The 26,652-nt window shown below is 33.4% G+C and overlaps 2 protein-coding genes across 2 annotated transcripts; both read right to left on the bottom strand.

Moving 5' to 3' along the window:
* On the bottom strand, nt 1-25,063 carry LOC134234650 (uncharacterized). Its single transcript, XM_062716716.1, has 8 exons — nt 24,910-25,063; nt 14,910-14,960; nt 14,470-14,760; nt 13,876-13,971; nt 13,605-13,718; nt 11,226-11,423; nt 10,840-10,977; nt 1-431 (listed from the first exon to the last, which is right to left on the bottom strand). The coding sequence occupies exons 1-8, from the start codon at nt 24,925-24,927 to the stop codon at nt 327-329; spliced, it is 1,011 nt and encodes a 336-aa protein (XP_062572700.1). The 5' UTR covers nt 24,928-25,063; the 3' UTR covers nt 1-326.
* Nucleotides 3,340-4,909, bottom strand: LOC134234651 (uncharacterized). The gene is made up of 2 exons (XM_062716717.1): nt 4,654-4,909; nt 3,340-4,268 (listed from the first exon to the last, which is right to left on the bottom strand). Exons 1-2 carry the CDS (start codon nt 4,877-4,879, stop codon nt 3,469-3,471), a joined length of 1,026 nt encoding a protein of 341 aa, XP_062572701.1. The 5' UTR covers nt 4,880-4,909; the 3' UTR covers nt 3,340-3,468.
* Nucleotides 25,064-26,652: the final 1,589 nt, after the last annotated feature.

The following is a 26,652-nucleotide window of genomic DNA, read 5'->3' as shown; positions in this document are numbered from 1 at the left end:
TTTATTTTTCATATTTTTTTAATATTGCGACTGACATGTCAATAAGCACTGTCAAAATACGTTTGAATGTTTACATTTAGAAGTACTTTTAAAAAGTAGTCCAAAGAATGTCTCCCATATTCATACGCCGGCAGATTACTTTAAGAAAAGCCCAAATATCAGGTGGCTTAGGAATTGACATGTTTACGGAGAAATGAAGAGCAGTTTTTTCATAAGAAATAAAGGAACAAATTTTTAGTGAATGTAAATATATATTCCTGAAGGATGTTATAATACGTTACATGTTCCGAAAAAACAACTTGGTTGCTTTGATTTGTCGAATGCGTTCACTTCATTGTTTTCATCTCTGTTTTTGTGTCCTTATTTTGGCATTTCTTGAACAAAATCACACTGAGAATGAAACAGGAAATAGAACACAAACAGGAGGCACCCTGAAACAAATGTACAAATTACTCTTTTTTATAAATTTGGTGGTAAAATAGAGTATATTAAGATATCATGGAAGTAGTTCTAAAATATCAATTATTGTATTACTAGTTTGCGTAAAGAATTATATGTAGTATCATACAAACGCATAGGTCTATGTATAACATAGTATTTACTGGTAGTTTTAGTATTTTGACAATAAATAAGAGGAAGTTGAGACAGTACTTAGAATTAGTTGTCTCATGGACTGTGATTCAATTAAGTTACTTTCAACGAGCTTTTTTTTTTAACCTCAATCTTCAGAAGAAAAAGGTTCAAAAATGCAAACTGAGCAAATTAATAACAAGTATTATATACTGACAAAACGTCAGAGATACTCAAGCTGTAGAATGTCAACTAGGAAGTGTCATTAATATCCTATAATGGTGTAAGATGAGGGCTATTGAGTTCAATCTTCTGTTGAATAAAATGCATGTAATGAAACAAAATTAAATTAGAATAAATATAATTAATCGTACTACTTTTTAAAATGAATTTACGTTCCACACTTTCAGGAATATTTAATAGAGCATTGTTGCCGTTTCTCAATTTAATGAATTTTTTTATGTAGACATTTTTAAAATATACTTCAAACTTTATACAGTTTAGTATTTTTTGCTTAATGACGTGCGTCACAACATTTAATACCGGGTACACATCAATCCAAATAGCTTGTTAATAACCCATGTGACTACGGGTTCATATAGCTGTGCGGCATATCCAATACATATTCCATACGAAATCAATAGAAGTTATGTAGGTTCCGTTACCAAAGCTGAAGATAATACTATTTTTTAAAATTAAAAAAAACGTAAGGGAGAATTTAACATTAGTTTTGTGCTTTTATTTTACTGTCACTCAAAGTATACACCATTTGCAGGCCTGTGAGAAGCAATATCAGTTTGGGGGCACAGCCACACATTTTCTGGCCATGCATTGTAGAAATTGTTAACGATAGGGTAACCTGTGTCACCTTTCAGAGTAACCAGTGGACTCGTTCATGGATGCTTTGTCGGTGACTGTAAAAGTTACCTGAGATTCCTACGCGATGGAAAGCGCGAAATCTCTGTATAGAAACTGTTGCCGCTGCGGAGCTTCACTCATTGTTCATTTGCCATAGAATAGAATCCGACATTTAACACTTAATATCTTTCAATATAGAGACGTTTTCAAGATAAACTTCATTTTTGCTTCTAGAATTATTTTTATCTACAAAAATAATGGTTGCGTTCACAGTTCTACCAATGGTAAAAATCAATGGTTGCTATTGGTACCATTTTTTGACAATGGTGCTATTGGTAGCCTTAGAACTGTGAACAGAATTTTGTTAGCCATTGGTTAGGAAATTGACATTGGTAACCAATGGTGACCAGTGGATGCCAATGGCAACCATTAGTATCAATGGTTGATATTGGTACCATTTTTTGACATTGGTGCTACTGGCAGCCATAGAACTGTGAACAGAATTTTGTTAGCCATTGGTCAGGAAATCAACATTAGTTACCAATGGTTACCAGTGGCTGCCAATGGCAACCATTAGATACTTGTGTAAACCAGCATGGCTACAAATCAGTTGATTCTTTCTTTGCTTATGCAAAAGCATAATAATACACAGACATTTTTAATGTATAACCAAATGTCCGGAAATGATTTCCTTTATGCAAGATCTATTAAGCGTCAGTATGTACCACGGGTTCATCGATTTTTTGAAATGACTGTCCCATTGTATTCTATGGATGACTTTAAGTCGCATTTTCGCTTGTCCAGAGGAACATATCAAACAACATCTTTGCGGTTAGGAGTCCTATCTGAATACAATCCAACTACTGGACCAACCCCTGATGTGGAAAAAGACCTACTTATGTTTTTGTGGTTTATAGGCAAGTTAATGAATTTAATTTTAAAAATCTTGGATTGTATGTTTCAGAGTAATTAAATATTGACATGAGATACTTAAATGAATACATAATTATTCAATTTATTGTAGGTAACCTCGAGAGCATGCGATCAATGTCAGATAGATTTGACGTTTCTAAAAGCAGTTTTCATAAAAGCATCAAACGAACTGGATCTGCTCTGTGTAAAATTATGCCCGACATAATAAAATGGCCAAGCAATGCAATCCAAGTTAATAAAACATGCAGGTTATTTGCTGAGCGCTCACAGTTTCAAAACATACTGGGAGCAATTGATGGGAGTCACATCCATATAACTGCTCCTAAACATCTTCACCAGGCATATTTCAACCGAAAAGGGTTTTATTCTATTGTTCTCTTGGCATCCTGTGATGCCACTCTAGCATTTAATTATGTCTGGACAGGTAATCCAGGGAGCACACATGATTCTACCGTGCTGCGACAATCTGATTTGTTTGCCCAAAGTAATGAGAGAATACCACCTGGATTTTGCCTTTTAGGTGATTCAGGTTTTCCTTTATTAGGATGGCTGGTGACTCCTTTTAGAGACCATGGAAATTTGACTAGACAGCAAAAGCTATTCAACAAAACGCACAGCAGATGTCGAGAAGTTATTGAAAGGGCTTTTGGTATGCTGAAAAACAGATTCCGGAGGCTTTACAGGTTTGAGATGTTAGATTTGACACTTCTTGTGAATAATGTGCTTGCAGCTTGTGTTCTCCACAATATATGCATCTCTGAAGATGATGGTGATCTACCAATTGAGCCGCAGCAACCAAATGCAGCAGAGAACTTTGATGACACATTTGCTAGAGATGGACATGAACTTCAAGGAGTACAACTGAGACAACAACTTATGCAACAGCTACTAAACATCTAATAAATGAATTCAAAGAACACAGTAGTATTTTTTTTTCTTTTGTTTTGTATTTAAGAAAAATCATAATCGATTCCTTTCGTTGATATAAATAAACAACAAATAAACAAGATAACAATAACAAAAAAAAAAAAGAAAAAATGCACCACATAGAATTTGTGTAAAAAAAAGTATCTAGAAGGAATTTCTTCTCAAATTCTTCCTCAATTTTTACAACTTTTCAATCAGTTTCTCCATTAATTTGTTTGTTTTTTCCTGCATGTTTTGGAACGCATTGAGAAATTTCTCATCCCTGTCTTTTAGGTACTCAACTAACTCATTGCCTTTTTTCTTTTGAGCTTTTTTCTCATTTTCACTGCTGCAGCAGCTGTCTGAACTGGTGTCCTCTCCTCCTAAGACTATGGTAGAACTGGTCTCTTCAGTTCCTAATGAGCTCTTCACAATTGGTGGGTTAAAAGCTGGGTCATCATGTAATATGTCATGCATTTCCATTTCAAGTAGGAATGGCTTTGGCCTGCCGTTTCCTGTTTTTTTCTTTTCCGTTAAATATTTTCGGTAAGCTCTTCTCATAGAGTAGAACTTTTCTCTACACTGATCTGGCGAGGGACTCTTCTTTCCTCCTCCACTCATCGATTCCGCCACCTTTTTCCATGCATTTTTCGAAAAAGATTCCTGTTTTTTCTTTTTATCTTTGAGTGTAGCTAGCAGCTTTTTTGTCGTTGACAATTTCCATTCAAATCTTGATTTGCATTCTCCCTCTGAGTCACTTTCAACATTGTCAGCTCCTGTTTCACAGTAGTTTTCTAATTCGCCATCATTATCTTCTTGAACCGCTGTCACGTCCATGTTATTGTTCTGATCTTCATCTTTACTTTTGTGTTCTTTAAATTTCCTTAAAACCACTTCAGGGATGTGGACATTTCCGTTGATAAAAGTAAAATATATAGGGTCATCTGGGACTTCATCTAATGGTATAAGACCAGTCAACTCTTCCTTAACTTCATCGACATCTGAATAAATTAAAAAGAAATTCAATTAGTGTAAGACAACTGAAAAAGGAATTTTATACTTTTAATTTTAAATAGGTCATTTTGCCTAAATACAAATGTATGCGTGTATACTATAATTACTATATACACGGATGATAAAACATGCATAACACTGTCAACAAGTATATAACGATTTCATAGACAATAATTATATGTATTATTCGAAGGATTTTTTGTCATGACTCATGTATACATCTAAATATGCGTTTTAAACAAAGAATTTATACATATATACTTATCATTTTATAATACAGGTGTGTATTTATTAAAAAAAAAACCTCGCGGATTGAGAAGGGGTGTCTATGATGTATATACAGGTAAAGTATTGACTCAATTTTATACTTACGATCCGATAAATACTTCAAATCTTTTCCCCTGACCAGAAATTTAAAGTTTTTCCCTTTTATTTCCAACTGAAGAGGCAAAACTACATCCGAAATGTCTCTCACATTCGCGTGCACTGTGTTTTCCGCCATTTTTAACGATCCCACTAATGAACGAAAATCCCGCGCTACCAATCCTAACGTGAATGTGGTCGGCCTGCAAAAAAGTTTACCAGTGGTAACTACCATTGGTAAACATTGGTACCATTGGTATAATAATGGTAATTAAAAATACCGACGGTTACCATCTGAAGAACTGTGAACGCACCCAATATATTTTTATAATTTTAAACTGAGTAAATCGATGACATAGCATCGTTTTAGATAACTCAAGCCCCTCTAGGGCTTGAGTAAAAAACAATCTTTTTAGTTTTTAGCTCTACTGCTCAGAAACCAGAGGATCTTATGCGATAGTAATGTGTCCGTCGTACGTCCGTCTGTCTGTCTATTAACAATTTTTTAAAATGCTATTCCTCATACAGTTTTTGTCTGATTTCAATATAACTTCGCATACAGATAAATATCACTGAGGTACATAATTCCATGTATCAGTTTTTGATTTCGATGAACGGTGTTGACATCGTTACTAAAAATAGAAGTTTCTGTGAAATCCTTTCAAAATGCTACAGTTTTGATCTGATTAAATATAACTTGGCACACAAGTAGACTACACTAAGTTACATAACTCTGTTTATGTAATTTTGATTTCGATGAATGGTGTTGCTATTGTTACTAAAATTAGAAATTTCTCTGAAATACTTAAAAATGCTTCACCAAAAACAGTTTTAATCTGAAAATAATATGATGTGACTAAACTGAGATACACAATTGTCTTTTTTTGTTTTTTTAGCTCATCTGAGCTGAAAGCTTAAGTGAGTTTTTCTCATCACATTTTGTCTGTAGTCCGTCTGTCTGTAAACTGTTTACATTTTCGACTTCTTCTCCGGAAACACATGGCCAATTTTACCAAACTTGCCACAAAGCATCCTTGGGTAAAGGGGATTCAAGTTTGTTCAAATGAAGAGCCACCCCCCAATTCAAGAGGGGATAATTGAGAAATAGTGAAAATTTGGTGGCATGTTTAAAAAATCTTCTCAAGAACCACTGTGCCAAAGATAAAACTTATAGAGAAGCATCCTCCGGTAGTGTAGATTCAAGTTTGTTCAAATCATGACCCCCGGTGGTAGTGCGAGGCCACAAGGGATGATCCAAGATTTACATAGAAATTTATAGGAAAAATCTATCAAAATCTTCTTCTCAAGAACAGCAAAGCCATGATTGGTCATATTTATATGGAAGCATCCTCAGGTAGTGTAGATTCAAGTTTGTTCAAATCATGACCCCTTGGGGTAGGGTGGGACCACAATGGGGGAGCAATTTTTTACATAGTGATATACAGGAAAAAAATTAAAATCTTTTTCATGGACACAGCAAAGCCATGATTAATCATATTTACCTGGAATCATCCTCAGGTATTGTAGATTTAATTTTGTTTCAATCACGGGGGGGGGGGGGGGACTTAAAAGGTAAAAAAGCGGTAGTTAGCTTAAGAAATATGCAGGCATCCTTGGTTAGTGTAGATTCATGTTTGTTCAAATCATAGTCCCACCCTTACCACAGTGCTCAGGTGAGCGATGTGACCCATGGGCCTCGTGTTGATTTTGATGAATGATGTTTCCATGGTAACTATAATTGAAATTCTGTGATATTTTAATGAAAGCTACTCCTACAGTTGTAGTCTTATTGCAATTTTCGACAAAAGAGACTTCATGAAAGATCATTATTCTATTTATTGCTGTTGTAAAGTTTCAAGTCCCAACTGCTACTTTTCTCTACCTTTGTTTTAAGTACAAACCCGTAGAGCTACAGTCTCGACAGTGACTTTTTGTTTAAAGTTTTTTGTCGGCCTTCTTGCACTTCTTTGATTAACGTAAACATAAATCCCTGATCACATAACTGCGCATCAAGGTTTTTAACTAGCCAAAACAAAGTAAACAAGATGTCTTAAGATTGTGAAACATTGATGCCAACATTGATTGCAAGATGAAACTTTCTCAAATGCAAATCAAATTTGTTGTTACCCAAAGGCTTCCTTTTGTTAAATATGAAAGCCCAAGCACCATCTGTTCAAAAGTTCTGGCCAAGATTAAAGTTTTTTCCAGAGAAGGTCAAACTCCTACGTCAAGGTCAAAGGGTCAACGTTGTTGTTTTCCTAAGAAAGGTCTCACATTGATTACATATTTGAAGTAGGAAAGCCTTAGCTTTAACCGTTTAAAAGTTATGACCAAGGTTTAAGTTCTTAAAAAGTGGATTAAACACCTAGGTTAAAGTTCAAAAGGTTAAAACTGTTGGTTTTCTAGGGAAGGTCTTGTCACTAGAATTATACGTGTTGAGTCCTAGACCTTACCGTTAAAAAGTTATGACAAAATTTAAAAGTAGGTCAATCTATATGTACCAAGGTCATAGTCAAAGGGTTTTAAATCCAATAAAAGGTCTACTCACACAAAAATACATATAAGAAGTATGAAAGTCCTAGTATCAACCGTTAAAAAGTTATGGCCAAAGTAAAAGTGTGGAATTTTTTGTAAAAGTAGGTCAAACTCACAGGTCAAGGTCATATTTCGTAGTACCCAAAGAAAGTTCTTGTCACAGGGAATGCATCTTTGAAATATGAAAGCCATAGCCCCACCCACTCAAGACTTAGGTTAGTTTTTGCAGACAAACAGCTAGACGGATAGGACAAAGCTATATACCCTGAAACTTTGTTTACTGTGACATAACAATGTATATTTTATAAAATGCAAATTGGATAGACTGTACAATTGTTAATGGGAAAAAAGTGATGATAAGTAAAAGTAATATAATTAAGACTTTTTAAAATTATGACGTCATTAAAAAAATCACTTTATTTTCAGCAGATTATTATACTTCTGTCATATTATTGTGTCCGTATACATTTATATTGTTTAGCATAACTTTAAAATAGATATGTACCTATATTTGGCATGCTACTTAACTCTGCGATAACATCAAAATGTTATTTATGTATTAGATTTGCTTAACGTTTTTCAATCTATCAGTAGTTTTACTAGTGAATACTTGTCTCGTATTCTTTCTTTCACTGTAGCTCAATGATTAAGATCTAGAATTTCTTGTAGGACGATTTCCACCTTAGTCTGGACTTTCAGTAAGGCATGGCATTCTCGTCGTTATGTAATTTAGCGTCTGTCAAATGGCGAATAGATTCTAATCGGTTTCGGGTTAAGAAATTAATAACATCAGGAACTTTAAATTGTTGTTGATAACGATGAGACGACTTAAGGTCCACCTCTTTGTCGGACGAGACAATGTTATTGGTTATTCGATAAACTAATTGGCATGTATTTTTCAACAGTGAAGGAAAGCTGTGTTAATTTCAGAAGGTAATTATGTAACGTCGAGAATGCCACGCCTTACTGAAAGTCCAAACTAAGATGGAAATCGTCCTAAATGATGTCAATGGTCAAACAACATTGTCAGATGAAGTGGAAAGGAATATTAACCTATATATGAAACTGTATGTTTTTATATGCAGATGTTAAAGTATTTTGCTCTCAGATGACCATTATGACTATCAACATCGATTAGATATTTTTTCTAAATATTGTGAAAATGGGAATTTAAAGGTGAATGAAACGTATGGATATAACAAATCGAACAGTAGTACAGATAAAAAAAACCAATACAAAATAGGAGCAGAGTAAACACAGACCTCCGAAACCTCAGAGGTGGGATCAGGTGCCATGGAGGAGTAAGCGTCCCCTGCCGACCGGTTACACCCACCGTGTGCGCCTTGTCATGATCGGGAAATAACGGAAAAATCCGTCGTCAATTCAGTGTATAAAAATAATGGACTGTCAATAATATGGAAAACGTCAGTCAGGATTTGACTCTATCATAAATTGTATTTGCTGACAAGGTCATTGTATCGACCATAGAACTTACGAAATGATGACTTTAAACGAGTCTGCTGAAATTCTTGTTTCATCAACTTGTTTGTCAATAATATACATCGTTATAGAAATTGTTCATACGTAGAGCCTGCTCAATCAACAAGGATATGTAAACTCCGTATGCAGGTAATGAAGATATATTGCTGCATAAGTAAGGGAAGTTGACAATAGAAAAGTTAAAGTCATCACGTTTATCATAGAGCTTGGTTGTTAGATTACCATTAGCGTCTTTTTCAAGTAAAATATCTAAATATGAAACAGATGTGTCACTCTGTGGTATCTTTTATCTCAACCTCTACGGGATTTATCGTATCGACATAAGAATGGAAATTACCATTGTTAGTTGACAATACGTTGTCGATTTATCTAAATGTCGAGTTGAAGGCCAAAGCAAGTCTTTTCTTCTTTTCCCGCATAAGATTTTGCACAAATTCTGCTTTATGTGAATTCAAAAATAGGTCTGCTATTAACGGGGCGTAATTGGTTCCCATGGGAATGGAGATAACGAACAGTTTTCAAGATCAAAAGTCCATAAAACAATACGATATAGGAGCAGAGCAAACACGGACCCCCCAAAATCAGAGGTGGGACAAGGTACCATGGAGGAGTAATAAATTGTATTTGATGACAAGTTCATTGTATCGATGAAGAATAAGGAGATAACGAACAGTATTCAATATCAAAGTCCATAAAACTATACAAAATGGGAACAGAGCAAACAGGGACCTCAAAAACATCAGAGGTGGGATCGACCATAGAATTTACGGAATGATAACTATAAACGAGACTGCCGATATTCTTGTTTCATCAACTTGTTTGTCAATAATTTACATCGTTTCAGAAAGTAACCTGGTCAGAAATAGGAAATGCTCACACATATATTTTAAAACTAACTATTTAGCCAAGGTATTTCTTCAAAGTTAATCTTTGTAGTTAATTATTATGCCCCCCTTCGAAGAAGGGAGGGCATATTGCTTTGCTGCTGGCTGTCGGTCCGTTCATTTTCTTTGCAGAGGGTGCAAATATTGAAATGAAATTTGGTATACAGATTTATCATAACAATATCTAGGTCAAGTTTTGTTTTAGGTACGATCGTACCATCTTGGGCAGAGTTATGCCCCTTGGACTTGGAAAAATTCCAATTATTTGCAGTTTCCGTCCATTTTCTTTGCAGAGGTTAAACATACTGAGATGAAATTTGGTATAAAGATTTATCAGAACAATATATAGGTCAACTTTTGATTTGGGTACGATCAAACCATTTTGGACAGAGTTATGCCCCTTGGATTTAGAAAAATCCCATTTTTTGCAGTTTCCGTTCATTTTCTTTGCAGGGGTTGCACATATTGAAATACAGATTTTTTATAAAAATATTTAGGCCACGTTCTGTTTTTGGTTACGATCGAGCCATTTTGGACAGAGTTATGCCCCTTGGACTTAGAAAAATTCCAATTTTGGGGGGAGGGGGGCGTAAGTGTTTTATAAACATCTCTTGTAATATATAGGGAAAATTATCACATATCCAATATATATTCAGGAAATGTGAATAGAAACATCAGATATGCGATTTCTAATTGAAAATTTCTAATTATCAAATATATTGTAGGTTAAAAAGCTATAGGTATCCAAAAAATATGTAAGAATGTGTTTCAAAGATGTGCAATATTCTATTTCATTCAATTGATATATAATATGTGTTTTAAAAACTTTTACTATTGCAATTGCGCAAGACATAACAGATGATATCGTCATTTCTAATTTTTAAATCATGCTAATAAGCTTTGGTATCCAAGGGTAGATTCAAGAAAATCCCATTTCTCTAAAACTATATTAATTTGTTTTTGACATTTTCATGTATATAGAACTTTTACATATGGTTCCTACATCTTATAAGAACATTGAATTATATGAAGATGCATAAAAAGAAAATCGTAAATTTTACTATCGAATCGTTGCATAAAAAAATTTAATTTCCAACTTTATATTGAGGCTTTTTAATTTAAATGACAATTTTAGGAGTTATCATTCCCGGTTTAGGATCGAATATTCTTAATAGCTTCCCCAGACAACCTGTGTCCATTATCTTTTAGATAAGATGTTAAAACGAGTTTTGAAAATCTTGTAATATGCATTCCAATTATGAATCAAAATCTGTACCTTTATGTAACTTAAAATTTTCCAATATATGGTAACATCCTTAAAATACTTGTTTTGATTCTTTTGTTGTTCCTTTTGTCGTTGGATATAATCATCTTTATGAAATTGAAGCTCACGTTTTACTACATTAAAGCATCCCTACAATAAAATACAATCATTAAAACTGACCATGATTCGTTAACATTCATTTAAACTCGATTATAAGTCACTTGGACTTTATTGTTTTTATAGTCACTGCAGCTTCTATATATGTATATCTTAAGAAAAATGAAAAAAATCGTATTTGGATTCATAAAGATCTTTTAACGAAAATAATCTTATATATAATTCTTTTTCTTAAAATATACTTATAATTATCGTTTTTATGTAAACTGTATTTCAATTACCATTTTATAGAAGCCTGACTCTACATATTCGTAACATCTGCTATTTGTCTCTGAAGGATTCTTTGCATTGTAGCTTGCACAGCATGTCTTTGGTATCTGTGAGTTGGTCATCTGACAATCTCCAGATGTTGTACACCATGGTGTTGTGTCAAAGTCATTCGTGGTAGAGTTTATCGGGTTAACAGCGCAACAATTACGCTGGAAATATATGTTATTAACAATACTATTAAAACTCCATTTGAAGTCATAATCGCGAAATAACGAAATAAAAAAAAAAAAAAAAAAAAAAAAAAAACGTCAACATTTCAGTAAATATATATATAATGGCATAGTCTTTAGTTTGAAAAACCATTAAAAATTATATGGACTTTGCAAAATACAACTTTTTCCCTTGAACTTGATTTATTTCTCAAAATACGAAGTTCGTTGTGCCGATAAACGGCATACTTTTGAAAAAAGAAGCTCCAAACACTGCATACTAAAGAGTTCTAATTGCAGGATATTTTAATGTTAATAGAGTGATCTGCCTTAGAAGTGAAATTAAAAAAAATTGTTTATTTACAGTTTATTATAAAATTTGTTATAGACTATAATATGCTTAACATTATATTAGACCAAGAATAAGTAATTGAATTCATTAGTTGCATTATTCTTCCCAATGTAAATAAACAACAGTGTTTTGGTTCACTCAAAGTCACTTTTCTTTGAACTTTTTTCCTGCATAGTTAAGGCAGATAACCTACGTTGAAAATTAATTAAATAATCTAAATATACACACCTTTATATGATATATTTTTCTCCAAGTCCAAAAAGCACTTTTTGTTAGTGTTTAGAGCTTCCATAATTCTACGCATTTAGTACAAATAGTTTGTCATAAAGCATTAAAATATTAACGTTACAGTCCATTTGACCTTTTTCCTATTTTGCAAAAATGGGTTGTTAAATTTAATGTTTCTTTCCAAGTTTGAGAGGCAGGGTTTTTAGGTCACTTGAGTCCCTCACGTGACCTATTGCTATCTCCTTTCGTCCGTCGTAATGCTTCGTTAGTTACTTTTTGATAATTTTCAGCTCTGAAACAACTCAAGCAAAACAGGGCATAAAGCATCTATGGGTGAAGGTTAACAAAAATTAAGAATTTCATTTTCCCTCCTCCCCTGGAACCAGAGGGGTGGGACCAAAACCGTTAAATTAATGCAATCTTTTAAAATTATCTTTACTTCTGGACATAAAACATTCAAAGTGTTTGCATGATTGTAATAAGCATTGAGTCCTCTACCAAAATTGTGAGATTCATGGCCCTAGGGTCAGGGGTTCTAGTGCTGGGCGGGGCTAAATAGATTATACATATATAATGAAAATGAATTAATGCATTATTTCTTTAAAAATGTTCTTCTCTGCTCCCTGGCATTAAACAAAAAAACTTAATGTAGACTTATGATGAGCAAGAATGTCTCTTCCAAAACTCTTCATTTTATGGACCCAGGATATGGAATCCGCTACTAGGACATATTTCTTATGATTCCATACTTAAAATGCATTAATTGTTTGAAATTTTCTTCTCTACTCCTGGGTATTAAACTTACTACATACATGTACATGTAGTATGATGAGGAAGGGCGTCTCTTCCAAAACTTTGAATGTCATGGCCTCATGCCATATCTTCTCTGCTCCCGGATATTAAACTTAATAACTACTGATGAGCAAGTGTCCTTCTTCCAGAATTGTGATTTTCAAGGCCTTTGTGTCATGGGTAGCATAGAGAGGGAGGAAGCAGTAATGAGTATACGATAAAAATGAAATAATGCTCCTTGGTATTGATCCAAATAAGCAAGGTGCCTTTTCCAAAATGTTCAAATGTGTGGCCCAAAGGCCAGGAGTTCCTGTGAGATGGCCACTACTGATTTTATATTGGAAATGCATATTTTCTTTTTTTTCCTCTAATCTGCCTTGGGTATTAAGTAATCAAAGTAAGCATGCTAAGTAAATAGTTATGATAAACAATGGTGCCTCACTTAAAATTGTGAATTTCATGGCCTCAAATTAAATTGTTGGAAAGTTGTTGCATGATATATGTACTCAGGTGACCAATAACTTATAAGGCCCGTGGTTATGTTTTCTTGAAACAGTTTTTTACTTTATGATACAAGTGATATTTAGATATTATGAAAATACATCAGTGTGTTATTCCACACTGGATCGCGCAGATCGACAATAGCAGTGAAAACTGAGGGGGCACGTTTTAACAAAATAATATTTAAATAATTTTCATTTAAGGGTTGTCGAACTAAATAATTTACATTTAAGGTTGGTGGACTATATTTCTATTTCAAGATATTGAAGTTCAAAATTACACCTGATAATTTTAATATTAGAACTTACCCCGATGAAAAATCTTAAGTTCCAGCTGTCAGATACATTGTTGTCTGTATCTGTGCTATCACTGGTATAATTTTTAGTCAGAGATGCACTCATATTACTTTTCAGCTTTATAAACTTTGAAGAAAAGTAAATAATGAATGAATTTTAAAAAATTATAAATACAGAAATATATTGCAAATGAGATAAATATTTTCATGTCCAATTCTTCTTCAGTTTGATATATAAGGAGAAGGAGTAAATGGAAAAAACAATTAAAGAGAAAAAAACGTACAAACTCGCTGTTGTTCAGGTTTTTGTCTATAGGGTCCTCCAACCTCCTTTGTTTGACTGATTGTGTTACAAATAGCACAGTGGTAACGATGCTTAGCTATAATGATAATCAAAATAAATGTCATAAATTGAACATTAAACTTTTTCTGGTATCAAAATATCTACATGTATATTCTAAATAATAAGAATGTCTTATGACCTTAATTTTTTTCTTTTGTGAATAATGTATCTCTGGCCTATTTTGCTGTTTAGAGTGTATTTAATTTTTTTTGGTTTACAAAAGAAAACAAAATGATACTTTTGTGCTGATAATAAGCTTTGAAAATTTAATATTTATAGTAGTGTAAATTTTATCTGTCTTGAAATAATTTATAATCAAAAGCTGAATTTCTATACGAAATTAAAAATAGAAGTATTTGTTTTCGTAGACTTGATGATTATTTATTTGCAATACAAATCTCCAGCCAAAAAAATCAGGTAATCTAATTGATCTAGAAAAATAGTCCTTTTAGGAAAATAGTCCTACTTTTCCAAGTGCTTTATATAGTCTACAATGGTCATGACCACCCAGCGCTAAAAGAGTGAAGATGCTTACAACAATACAAATTGCCAATAGTATCATCCATATTAATCTCCAACCTTCTTTGGCTTTCAGCAAGATCAGCAGCACTAGAAGGGACATTAAAATTTCAATACCAGATAAACCAATCGTTGATATAAAAACTTTCTGAGAAAACGCACTGTCTAATGGCTCATTGACAGGTACTAAATCATCGACATTTAGTACTCCAGTTTGTACTCCAATGCGTTCAAGGTCAGTGAGAATACTGTTGTCGACTGTCAATTTATGAATTCTGTGTTTTGGCCTCAGAAGAAAAGCAACAATCTGAAAAACGCAATAAAGCATTGCCAAATACATTGTAATGATATTTAAGAATTGTATTTTTTGCTATAATTCAACATAAAATACAAGGAAATTACATTTTTTAAATAAAGTATTGGTTACATCATAGGTTCTATATACACCATACTTACAATGACTGCAGCATTTATCAAAAGGATTAAAACGAGCAGTCCTGCTATCACCTTCAATAGAAAAAAATTCACATAAACCTAGTGTATAAAAGTGTTTGAGTATATGAAATTTTTTTAAAAAAATGAGATCATGAAATGTACGGAGATAACGAACAGTATTCAAGCTCCAAAGTCTAATCAACAATACAAAATTAGGGAACCGAGCAAAAATGACCTCTAAACATCAGAGAAGGGATCAGGTGCCATTTAGTGAGCATTCCCTGCCGACCGGTCACAACCACTGTGTACTCCTTGTCACGATCGTATGAAAACGGAAAAAATCGGTCGTCGTTAATATCAAAACTTACCAGATTAAGTGTTTAGAAATCAGATAGTTTCATGGAAACTATTAAGTACTTACTGTTAAGATATTCTAATACATGCCCCCTCCCATCAGTCCCTTGTGGTGAACAATTCGTAAAAAGCATATATGAAGTTTGAGACCATAGCATACAATACGAGTCCCTTGAAATTCTAGTGGGATCAGATGCTTGAGGAAAGAAGACATCCCCTGCCGACCGGTCAAACTCACTTTAAACATAAAGTGCAGGCAGAGGATATATTACATGGTCATATTAAATGTAGAAAAAGAACATCTATATTGAGACAAAAATGTATAATTGATTGATTGTATATTGTTTAACGTCCCTCTCGAGAACTTTTCACTCATATGGAGACGTCAGTATATACCGGTAAAGGCTGCAAATTTTGTCCTATACTCAGGGCCATTGAGTAGGGAGGGATCTTTTTCGCGCCAGCACCTTCTGCGACACGGGGCCTCGGTTTATACCGTCTCATCCGAAGGACCGGTCTCCACGTCCCACGGTGGGATTCGAACCCGCAACATAAGGATTGATTCCTTCCTTGGCAACTCTAGTGCAGACGCTCTAATCTCTGCGCCACGCGAACGCAAGCCAAGATACAAACAAAGGATTTGTTATAATTGCTCACAAGATCAGTATATCAATCTTGCATTTAAGAAATGTTGACTTGAAATAAGGCTGTTAAACCCTTGTAACAGAAACTTATCTGTCAATAACCTGTCTTGGTTAAAAATTGATAGCATTGTACTCGGAGCATGCTCGTGAGTATGGAACAGCTGTTAGGAGACATGTGCTATGTACATGTGTTAGCAGAAAATTACTACAACCAGAAGTCTCTGTTGAGACTGAAGCTCTACTGGTTTGTACTTATAGCAAAGGAAGAGGAAAGTACTTAAGCAGTTGGGAATTGAAACTTTACACTAGCAAAAAAGAGAATAACGATCCTTGAGTAAGTCTCTTTATGTTCTTAGTGTAGTCTACTTGCATGCCACATTATATTATAATCAGACTAAAACTGTATTTGAAGTAGCATTTTGAGAGTAACAGAAATTGCTATCTTTATTAACCAAGGTAATAATGTTCATTGAAGTCAAAAACGGATATAAAGAATTATGTACCTTAGTGTAATCGACTTGTGTGCCAAGTTATATTGAAATCATACCAAAACTGTAGGAGGAGTAGCATTTTGAAAGCATTTTACAGAAATTTCTATTTTTAGTAACAATGCCAACACCGTTCATCGAAATCAAAAACCGATATACAGAATTATGTATCTTAGTGTAGTCTACTTGTGTGCCAAGTTATATTGAAATCAGACCAAAACTGTAGGAGAAGTAGCATTTTGAAAGAATTTTACAGAAATTTCTATTTTTAGTAACAACGCCATCATCGTTCGTCGAAATCAAAAACTGATATACAGAATTATGTATCTTAGTGTAGTCTACTTGTGTGCCAAGTTATATTGAAAGCAGACCAAAACTGTAGGAGGAGTAGCATTTTGAAAGAATTTTACAGAAATTTCTATTTTTAGTAACAACGCCAACATCGTTCGTAGAAATCAAAAACCGATACACAGAATTATGTATCTTAGTGTAGTCTACTTGTGCGACAAGTTTTATTGAAATCAGACCAAAACTGTAGGAGGAGTAGCATTTTGAAAGAATTACACAGAAATTTCTATTTTTAGTAACAACGCCAACCCCTTTCGTCGAAATCAAAAACCGATACACAGAATTATGTATCTTAGTGTAGTCTACTTGTGTGCCAGGTTATACTGAAATCAGACTAAAACTGTAGGAGAAGTAGCATTTTGAAAGAATTTCACAGACATTTCTATTTTTAGTAACAACGTCAACACCGTTCGTCGAAATCAAAAACCGATATACAGAATTATGTATCTTAGTGTAGTCTACTTATATGCCAAGTTATATTGAAATCAGATCAAAACTGTAGGAGGAGTAGCATTTTGAAAAATTGTTTACAGACAGACAGACAGACGGACAGACGGACGGACGCCGGACGCATTACTATCGCATAAGCTCTTCTGGTCTCTGACCAGTAGAGCTAAAAATAAGGAAAGTTGAGGATGGAAAAGCTCATCGGATTAGTTATATAGTTTTTTAGCTCTACTGGTCAGAGACCAGAAGAGCTTATGCGATAGTAATGCGTCCGGCGTCCGTCCGTCTGTCCGTCTGTCTGTAAACAATTTTTCAAAATGCTACTCCTCCTACAGTTTTGATCTGATTTCAATATAACTTGGCATATAAGTAGACTACACTAAGATACATAATTCTGTGTATCGGATTTTGATTTCGACGAACGGTGTTGGTGTTGTTACTAAAAATAGAAATTTCTGTGAAATTCTTTCAAAATGCTACTCCTCCTACAGTTTTGGTCTGATTTCAATATAACTTGGCACACAAGTAGACTACACTAAGATACATAATTCTGTGTATCGGTTTTTGATTTCGACGAACGGTGTTGGCGTTGTTACTAAAAATAGAAATTTCTGTGAAATTCTTTCAAAATGCTACTCCTCCTACAGTTTTGGTCTGATTTCAATATAACTTGGCACACAAGTAGACTACACTAAGATACATAATTCTGTGTATCAGTTTTTGATTTCGACGAACAATGTTGGCGTTGTTACTAAAAATAGAAATTTCTGTGAAATTCTTTCAAAATGCTACTCCTCCTACAGTTTTGGTCTGATTTCAATATAACTTGGCACACAAGTAGACTACACTAAGATACATAATTCTGTGTATCGGTTTTTGATTTCGACAAACGATGTTGGCGTTGTTACTAAATATAGAAATTTCTATGAAATTCTTTCAAAATGCTACTCCTCCTACAGTTTTGGTCTGATTTCAATATAACTTGGCACACAAGTAGACTACACTAAGATACATAATTCTGTTTATCGGTTTTTGATTTTGACGAATGGTGTAGGCGTCGTTACTAAAAATAGAAATTTCTGTGAAATTCTTTCAAAATGCTACTCCTCCTACAGTTTTGGTCTGATTTCAATATAACTTGGCACACAAGTAGACTACACTAAGGTACATAATTCTTTATATCCGTTTTTGACTTCAATGAACATTATTACCTTGGTTAATAAAGATAGCAATTTCTGTTACTCTCAAAATGCTACTTCAAATACAGTTTTAGTCTGATTATAATATAATGTGGCATGCAAGTAGACTACACTAAGAACATAAAGAAACTTATTCAAGGATCATTATTCTCTTTTTTGCTAGTGTAAAGTTTCAATTCCCAACTGCTTAAGTACTTTCCTCTTCCTTTGCTATAGGTACAAACCAGTAGAGCTTCAGTCTCGACAGAGACTTCTGGTTTGGTATTGGACCTTATTTTCTATAGTGACCAAAACATATATATATGAAACAGATGTAATGTCTAATTTTGAGTTTACCTGGACATATCGAGTCGATATACAAAAAAGTAACTAAATAAATAAATTGGGTCAATATAAACCAGAAGTCTCTGTCGAGACTGAAGCTCTACTGGTTTGTACTTATAGCAAAGGAAGAGAAAAGTACTTAAGCAGTTGGGAATTGAAACTTTCCAACAGCAATAAATAGAATAATGATCCTTGATTAAGTCTCTTTATGTTCTTAGTGTATTCTACTTGTATGCCAAATTATATTATAATCAAACTAAATCTGTATTTGGAGTAGCATTTCGAGAGTATTAATCAGAAATTTCTATTTTTAGTAACCACGGCAACATCGTTCATCAAAATCAAAACCAATACAAAGAATTATGTATCTTAGTGTAGTCTACTTGTGTGCCAAATTACACTGAAATCAGACCAAAACTGTAGGAGGAGTAGCATTTTGAAAGAAATTCACAGAAATTTCTATTTATAGTAACCACGGCAACACCATTCATCAAAATCAAAAACCGATAAACAGTATTATGCATCTTACTGTAGTCTACTTGTGTGCCAAGTTACATTGAAATCAGACCAAAACTGAAGGAGAAGTAGCATTTTGAACGAATTTCACAGAAATTTCAATTTTTAATAACCACGACAACACCGTTCATCGAAATAAAAAACCGATACACAGAATAAAGTATCTTAGTGTAGTCTACTTGTGTGACAAGTTTTATTGAAATCAGACCAAAACTGTAGGAGAAGTAGCATTTTGAAAGAATTTCACAGAAATTTCTATTTTTAGTAACCACGGCAACACCGTTCATCGAAATCAAAAACCGATATACAGAATTATGTATCTTAGTTTAGTCTACTTGTGTGCCAAGTTACATTGAAATCAAACCAAAACTGTAGGAGGAGTAGCATTTTGAAAAAATTTCACAGAAATTTCAATTTTTAGTAACCACGGCAACACCGTTCATCGAAATCAAAAATCAATATACAGAATTATGTATCTTAGTGTAGTCTACTTGTGTGCCAAGTAACATTGAAATCAAACCAAAACTGTAGGAGGAGTTGCATTTTGAAAGAATTACACAGAAATTCCTATTTTTAGTAACCACGGCAACACCGTTTATCGAAAACAAAAACCGATACACAGAATTATGTATCTTAGTGTAGTCTACTTGTGTGCCAAGTTACATTGTAATCAAACCAAAACTGTAGGAGGAGTAGCATTTTGAAAGAATTACACAGAAATTTCTATTTTTAGTAACCACGGCAACACCGTTTATCGAAATCAAAAACCGATACACAGAATTAATCTTAGTGTAGTCTAATTGTATGCCAAGTTATATTGAAATCAGACCAAAACTGTAGGAGGAGTAGCATTTTGAAAAATTGTTTACAGACGGACGGACGCCGGACGCATTACTATCGCATAAGCTCTTCTGGTCTCTGACCAGTAGAGCTAAAAAAGCAGCTAAATGGTTCATATGAAAATTGGAGATACAATTAAATATTTCCGTTTCTTTTTGGTATCTAAATTGATATAGCTGCACATTATTTTGGGAAAACAACATTTAGCAAACAGTAGGGAAGCTATTTTGTTCAGAATGTTCTCGTAAAAATTATCAAACTGTGTTTTTCTGTCATTGGTGTTACCTTATAAAATTTTGTTGTATAGAACCAAGTGAAAAACTTATGAATGCAAGCTATGATAAACATTTACTAGGATTATTCAAGTTTACTGATAAGTACAAAAGTAACGTTGTCCAGTGATGAAAATTAAGTTTTCAATCATATTTGGACATTGACATGAGACAAAAATCAATAGACACACGCTAAACTATGCTGTAAATGTTGTGCCATGTGTGTATAAATCAAAATAATATAGTTTATGATTTTTTTTCAAGGAGGGAAATTAGGTAATATAAGGTTATTTCTTACATTTAAACTTATTAAAAGTAAAAATTAACAAGATTTAGGTTGGTTACTCCACTGACTCAACTGTAACACCAATGATCAAAATTAGTAATACCAATGACTTAGCACTTCACAATTAGCAATTAAATATAATATAACATAAAACTTCATATGAAAGACAGAATACACTGCATAGGTAACATACAACAATGAAATAAGTTTCTGGGATTTCATACTTAAAATGATCTTATAACAAAACGAAATCTGGTAACACCAGTGACAGAGACTTATCCCAATGTGACCATAGAATAATGCAGAGCTACATGAGATGTTCTGTCATTTAATCATTTAAAGAATAAGAGATTTATGTAGATATGTAGATAACTTTAAAAAAATATAAAGGAGAAAACCCCCTTTTACAAAGATTAATTTTTTCTAATACTTTTCTTCAGTTAAGCCCCACACGTATACTGTATACTAATGCATGGGAAAAGCTGAAAAAAATAGTGTTGGTTTATCATTGGTTTGAAGAAAATAATGTTGGTAGGGTAAATAGTCTCAATTGTGAAGGATATAATTGTTTTAAAACCCACATTCTTCATTAAAGAACTAGTAGATAAAATGTATTATTCAAAATCTCATGTCACTCACTGGTGTAACTTCACTAATCATTGGTGTTACCATAAAAGGTAACTATTTATAGAGAGATTTAAACAAACTAAGTTAAACTTGACTAATTTTACTTTATTTAGGTGATAAACTCTGACATTCATGCATGGCCTGTGAATTTTTCAGAAGGGAAAATATATTTTATGAGCATAAAAAATGTTTGTCATTGGTGTTACATGTATATGATCTGAAGTTGTCATTGGCATTACCATATATTCAAAATGTCTGTATGTGAAAAAAAAATATTTATTGGAAAATAAATCTAATTACTTTCAAGCACCATAAATTAGGTTTGCAAAGTAGAATACAAAAAAATAATTTTTTCGATATAAGAAGAATATATTTTGCCTCCAAAAGTACCTGTTTTGTCAGTGGTGTAACCATTCCTGTCATTGGTGTTAAACTTTAGGAAGTAATGCCAATGACAGTAACACCAATGACGTATTAGTCATAAAATGATCTGGTATCTCTGATTTACCCTGGATAAAGTAAAAGTTTTGTTCACATTGCTATTAGTGCACCTAAAGAATATCTTTCGTAAAAGAGTTCAATGAATATATAAAATCTTGTTGAAATAACGATGGAAACACCACTGACAAAAAATGTTTGTACTAGTCTACCTTTTTTACTTCTGAAGTCCATCAATATGTTCTGATCATGAATATCTAGGAACACTTTCTGTTGTTTTTGGTGAGAAGTGATGTAATATGACTTAGGACTGTTTATATTCTCTTATCAGGAATGATAACTCTTTTAAAGCAAAAACAAAAATGGTAACACCAATGACACAATTTTCTTGTACAGTCATATCTAATGCTGTATCAGTTAAATGGAAGATGTGGCTCAGATTTTTTTATTCAAACATATATTCTATTTAACGTTTATTTTATGCATACATGATTTTTCAGACAAAATTTCATTTAATTTTTGGCGTATGTATCCTTATTTGAAGAGAAGAATTCTATTGACAGCATGAATTTGGCTGATTGGTGTAATAAAAATCATCCATTGACTTTAATGAAATTAATTTTGTAAAAATTCTATTAGTAAATAGAAAGTATAGATGTCATACATTGTAAAGCAACAATCCAAAATAGGGAGAAAAGAAGAAATAGGATTTTACAAAGAAGTGACACGTTTAGCTGCTTTTTTTTTATATTGACCCTATTAATTGTTAGCTGATAAAACGTGTACATATATCTGAATATCAAACAGAAGATTTCTGTATAAATTCTGCTTCATTTATATATATTATATAAGATAACAAGAGGCCCATAGGCCTTATAGGTCACTTGAGCATTATGCAAGGGTAGGCCTTATAGGTCACTTGAGCATTATGCAACAACTTTCCAGTGATTGAATTTGATTCATGTTTTAAGCCTGATGCTATGGCATTCACAATTTTGAAAGAGGCAGCATTGATCATCATAACTATAAACTTAGCAGTTGTTTAGTTTGGTTACTTAATACCCATAGGCAGGGTAGGGGAACAAAAAATGCATTTCAACTAATTAATAATATTCAGCAATAATCAGTTGTGCCCCTACCACACATGAACCCCTGACCCTTAGGCCTAGATCCACACATTGCACAATTTTTGAAAAGGCATCCTTGCTTTTCAAAATTGTTTGATTAACATTTCAAACAATTCTTTCATTTTCAGTAAATAAGTACAGTCCCCCCTCTTTGGTACCCCTGACCATGGAGCCTTGAAATTCACAATTCTGGAAGATTAGGGCCCTTACTCATAACTATATAGGTAGTTTATCTGCTTAATATCCAGGAGCAGAGAAGAAAACTTTAAAAGATTTAATGCATTTTCACTATATAATCAATAGAGCCCTGCCCTAACACCAGAACCCTAGACCCAGGGGCCATAAAATTTACAATTTTGGTAGAGACACTCTTGCTCATCATAACTATGTACTTAGTTTATTTAATACCCAGGAACAGAGAAGAAGATTTTCAAAGAATTCATGTATTTTCACTATATAATCAATAGAGCCCCGCCATAACACTAGTACCCCTGACCCCGGGGCCATAAAATTCACAATTTTGGTAGAGGCTCTCTTGCTCATCATAACTATGAACTTAGTTATTCTATTTAATACCCAGGAGTAGAGAAGAAGATTTTCAAAGAATTCATGTATTTTCACTATATCATTAATAGAGCCCCGCCCTAACACCAAAACCCCTGACCCCAGGGCCATGATTTAACAATTTTGGTAGAGGCACTCTTGCTCATCATAACTATGTACTTAATTGGTTTATTTAATACCCAGGAGCAGAGAAGAAGATTTTTCAAAGAAATAATGCATTTTTACTATATACTTATTTAGCCCCAGCCTAGCAGTAGAACCCCTGACCCCAGGGCCATGAATATCACAATTTTGGTAGAGGACTCAATGCCAATTACAATTTTGCAAACAGTTTGACTGCTTGATGTCCAGGAGTAAAGAAGAAGATTTTTAAAGATTGCATTAATTTTAGTGGTTTTGGCCCCACCCCTCAGGCCCCAGGGGGCAGTGATCATGAAAATCATAAATTTTGTTCCCGTTTACCCATAGATGCTTTGTGCCAAATTTGGTTGAAATTGGTTCAGTGGTTGCAGAGATGAAGCTGAAAATGTTTAAATAATAACGCACGACGACGGACGAAAACGGACAGCAATAGGTCACCTGAGTTTACTCAGGTGACCTAAAAAGGCGGCTAATAAAGGAGCCCAATTAGTTTCCATTGAATTTACAAAAACTTGCTGGAAGAGGGAGCTGGCCGCAGGATCATAAACTGAGAACAGATGCAAGCCAAATTTTTAGATAATTTTGATTAAAAAACAAAATCTAATTTAACAGTCTCATTTAAAGTAAACATTTCGCAAGTTATTTGGCCTATACAATAACCTTTTCAGTAAATACAATCTACACGTACTATCAAGCCAAATGCTGATGAACCTCTTTTCATACTAATTACATGTATATAACGCCATTATTAACATACTGAGTGGTCTACAGATTTATCTGGTTTTTCCTTGACAATGGCGGGTGTGATCGCCCGACAAGAAATGTTCACTGCTTCATTGCAACCGATCCCACCCTGAAGAGAATTTCTATGTGATTTGTAAGCTTCCATAATTCAGTTGAAACGCTGTTATGAATATTTCAAGAACTAGAATTTATGATCCACAACACATTATACATTGTTTGTCCTCAGATGTCTACAGTAAACCGACCGTGAGTGTTATTTAATTTTGCACCGTTGTAATCTTTCTTTGAAAATTCCTTATTTTATTTTTCATTCCTACTGCTATTTCGAGGTTTCTTTGTGCTGTTCAATTTGATACACCGTCCTTAACACACAAAATTTTGTCACAATACATATCGGAATAAACAGTATTGATAGCATTTATGAAGATTTTGAATATATTTTTTTTCCTTTATATATGGGTTATGTAATGCATAATATTTTTCCTTAGTCTATCTTTTTTTAGCTTGTAAAAGGAAGTAGCCTGTTTGTTTTTGTTAGGCAATTTATTAAAATAATGAAGTCCCTTGAAAATATAAAACGTTGTGAAAAATTCTATTATTTATTGGCAGTTATTTTTCAAACACGAAATGAATTAAAAACACAAAGAAATACATGTACAAACCTTTTTAAGTCTAGTCATTGTGTGTATGCCTTCTAACACTGAAATCTATGAACGCCTAGAAGTGTCTTTTTCCTGTTAAAATCATGGTATAGGAAGGGTCGCCTTGTATTAGGAGAAAATGCCTAGAGTTTGACTACTCGGTCGGATCGTGCAAACTTAACGAGGCCGAGTCTAATTATTTCTACCCAAGGGATTTTGATAATTTTTCGTTAATTAATTTTTACTGTTATATTTATTGTTTTAAGATTAAAAAATCGAATGTTTACCATCCCGATTTCTTAGGGGACCATCTAAAAAGTTGTTTAACTTTACTATTGGACCCTATGGAAATTTGTTGGAAAAGCGCCAAATTATCATATTTTTTCCATATATATTGTATTTCTGCCCTAGAGATTTCTTCTTCAGTCAAGTAGATGAAAGTTATTGTAAAAAGTCACCACATTGTGAAATTTAAAAAAAAGTTGACCATCTTGTTTGGTCTAGGTCTAAATTACAAAGTTTATTTTTTTGATGCCTAGTACCTCTAAAATTGCAATATTGGGGTATAAATACATATCGGTGCAGATGAATTATCGGCGCAGATAATTCTTTTTGGTAAAAATAGCAACATTTAGATTGCTAGTATGCTTCCTTTAATGTTCTGTTAACAGTTTTTAGTATAATATCCATGGACGTCTGCAAAAATATTAAACAAGTCATGTGTCAATCTTCAGCGTTGCTTACAAAATCGGAAAACAGTGACGTCGTTAGAGCCGTTTCAGCGTTTTTTCCAAATTATTGCGTGAAATCACACTTTCAGACCAGTAGCCGTTTCAGATAATATTAATCTTATATTAAAATCACAACATTTGGGAAAGGTGAACTGTCGCACTTATGACTGCGTGAAATTAAAAGGCTGCGCAAAAGCCATGCACACTCGAATTAGACTCGGCCTCGTTAATTGACTTTGATTTTTATATAGACCGGTCAATCGCTGATAAATTAAAATTTAAAAAAAAAAGGTCTATAAATCGCACTCCCTTGGCATTATTTGTCCAAAAAGAGAGTTTCTGTTCAACCATTGCATGATTCTATTAATCAAATCAGTAAAGAAAACTAATTAATCATTGAAATAGAATGTAAAAAAATTATTAAGACTTCGTCTTTCAAAAACAGTAACTTCTGAATCAGTAACGTAAAGGATACACAAGAGATCAAGCCAGTCGAAGACTTCAATGTATATGCTGTATCCTGGAGGATTTAGTGGCAACATTATACAGGATGCGCATTTGCATTTATATAATGGGAAACTTCCTTAAAAAACATTGATAAATCCTACTGATGGACTTCCTTAACAACTGCCAACATGCACAGGCTTTAACAACTAATTTAGATATCAGTATATATCTTGACTTACAAGTGCATTACACATGTATCAGCTGCGCAAGCGTCGTTAACAAGTAATCTATTCGCTTTCCACTGATAAAACAGATAAAAGTTTAAGTGCATGCCATATTACATATACATGTAAAACAGTAGAGTACTGATCATAAAGTAGTAAAAAGTTTTTATTTAAGTATTATAATGCAAACTTTAAGAAACCTTTGTAGGACAAAATTCTCCCAATATATTTTGTTTGTGTGTTTGAAGTAAATTAATCTATTTCTTTACATTTTCAGTTTTGATATCTTTTATAAATACATGCCATTGGTTTAATGAGAATTGTTTCAAAAAATCAGTCTATGTTCAGGTTATGAAACTCTT

Source organism: Saccostrea cucullata, unplaced genomic scaffold (assembly GCF_032062105.1).
Source record: "Saccostrea cucullata isolate Sc308-1 unplaced genomic scaffold, CSIRO_AGI_Scuc_v1 ctg3903, whole genome shotgun sequence".
Classification (NCBI taxonomy): domain Eukaryota; kingdom Metazoa; phylum Mollusca; class Bivalvia; order Ostreida; family Ostreidae; genus Saccostrea; species Saccostrea cuccullata.
Note: the sequence above shows the minus strand (reverse complement) of the source record. Positions and strands in the feature narration are given on the sequence as shown.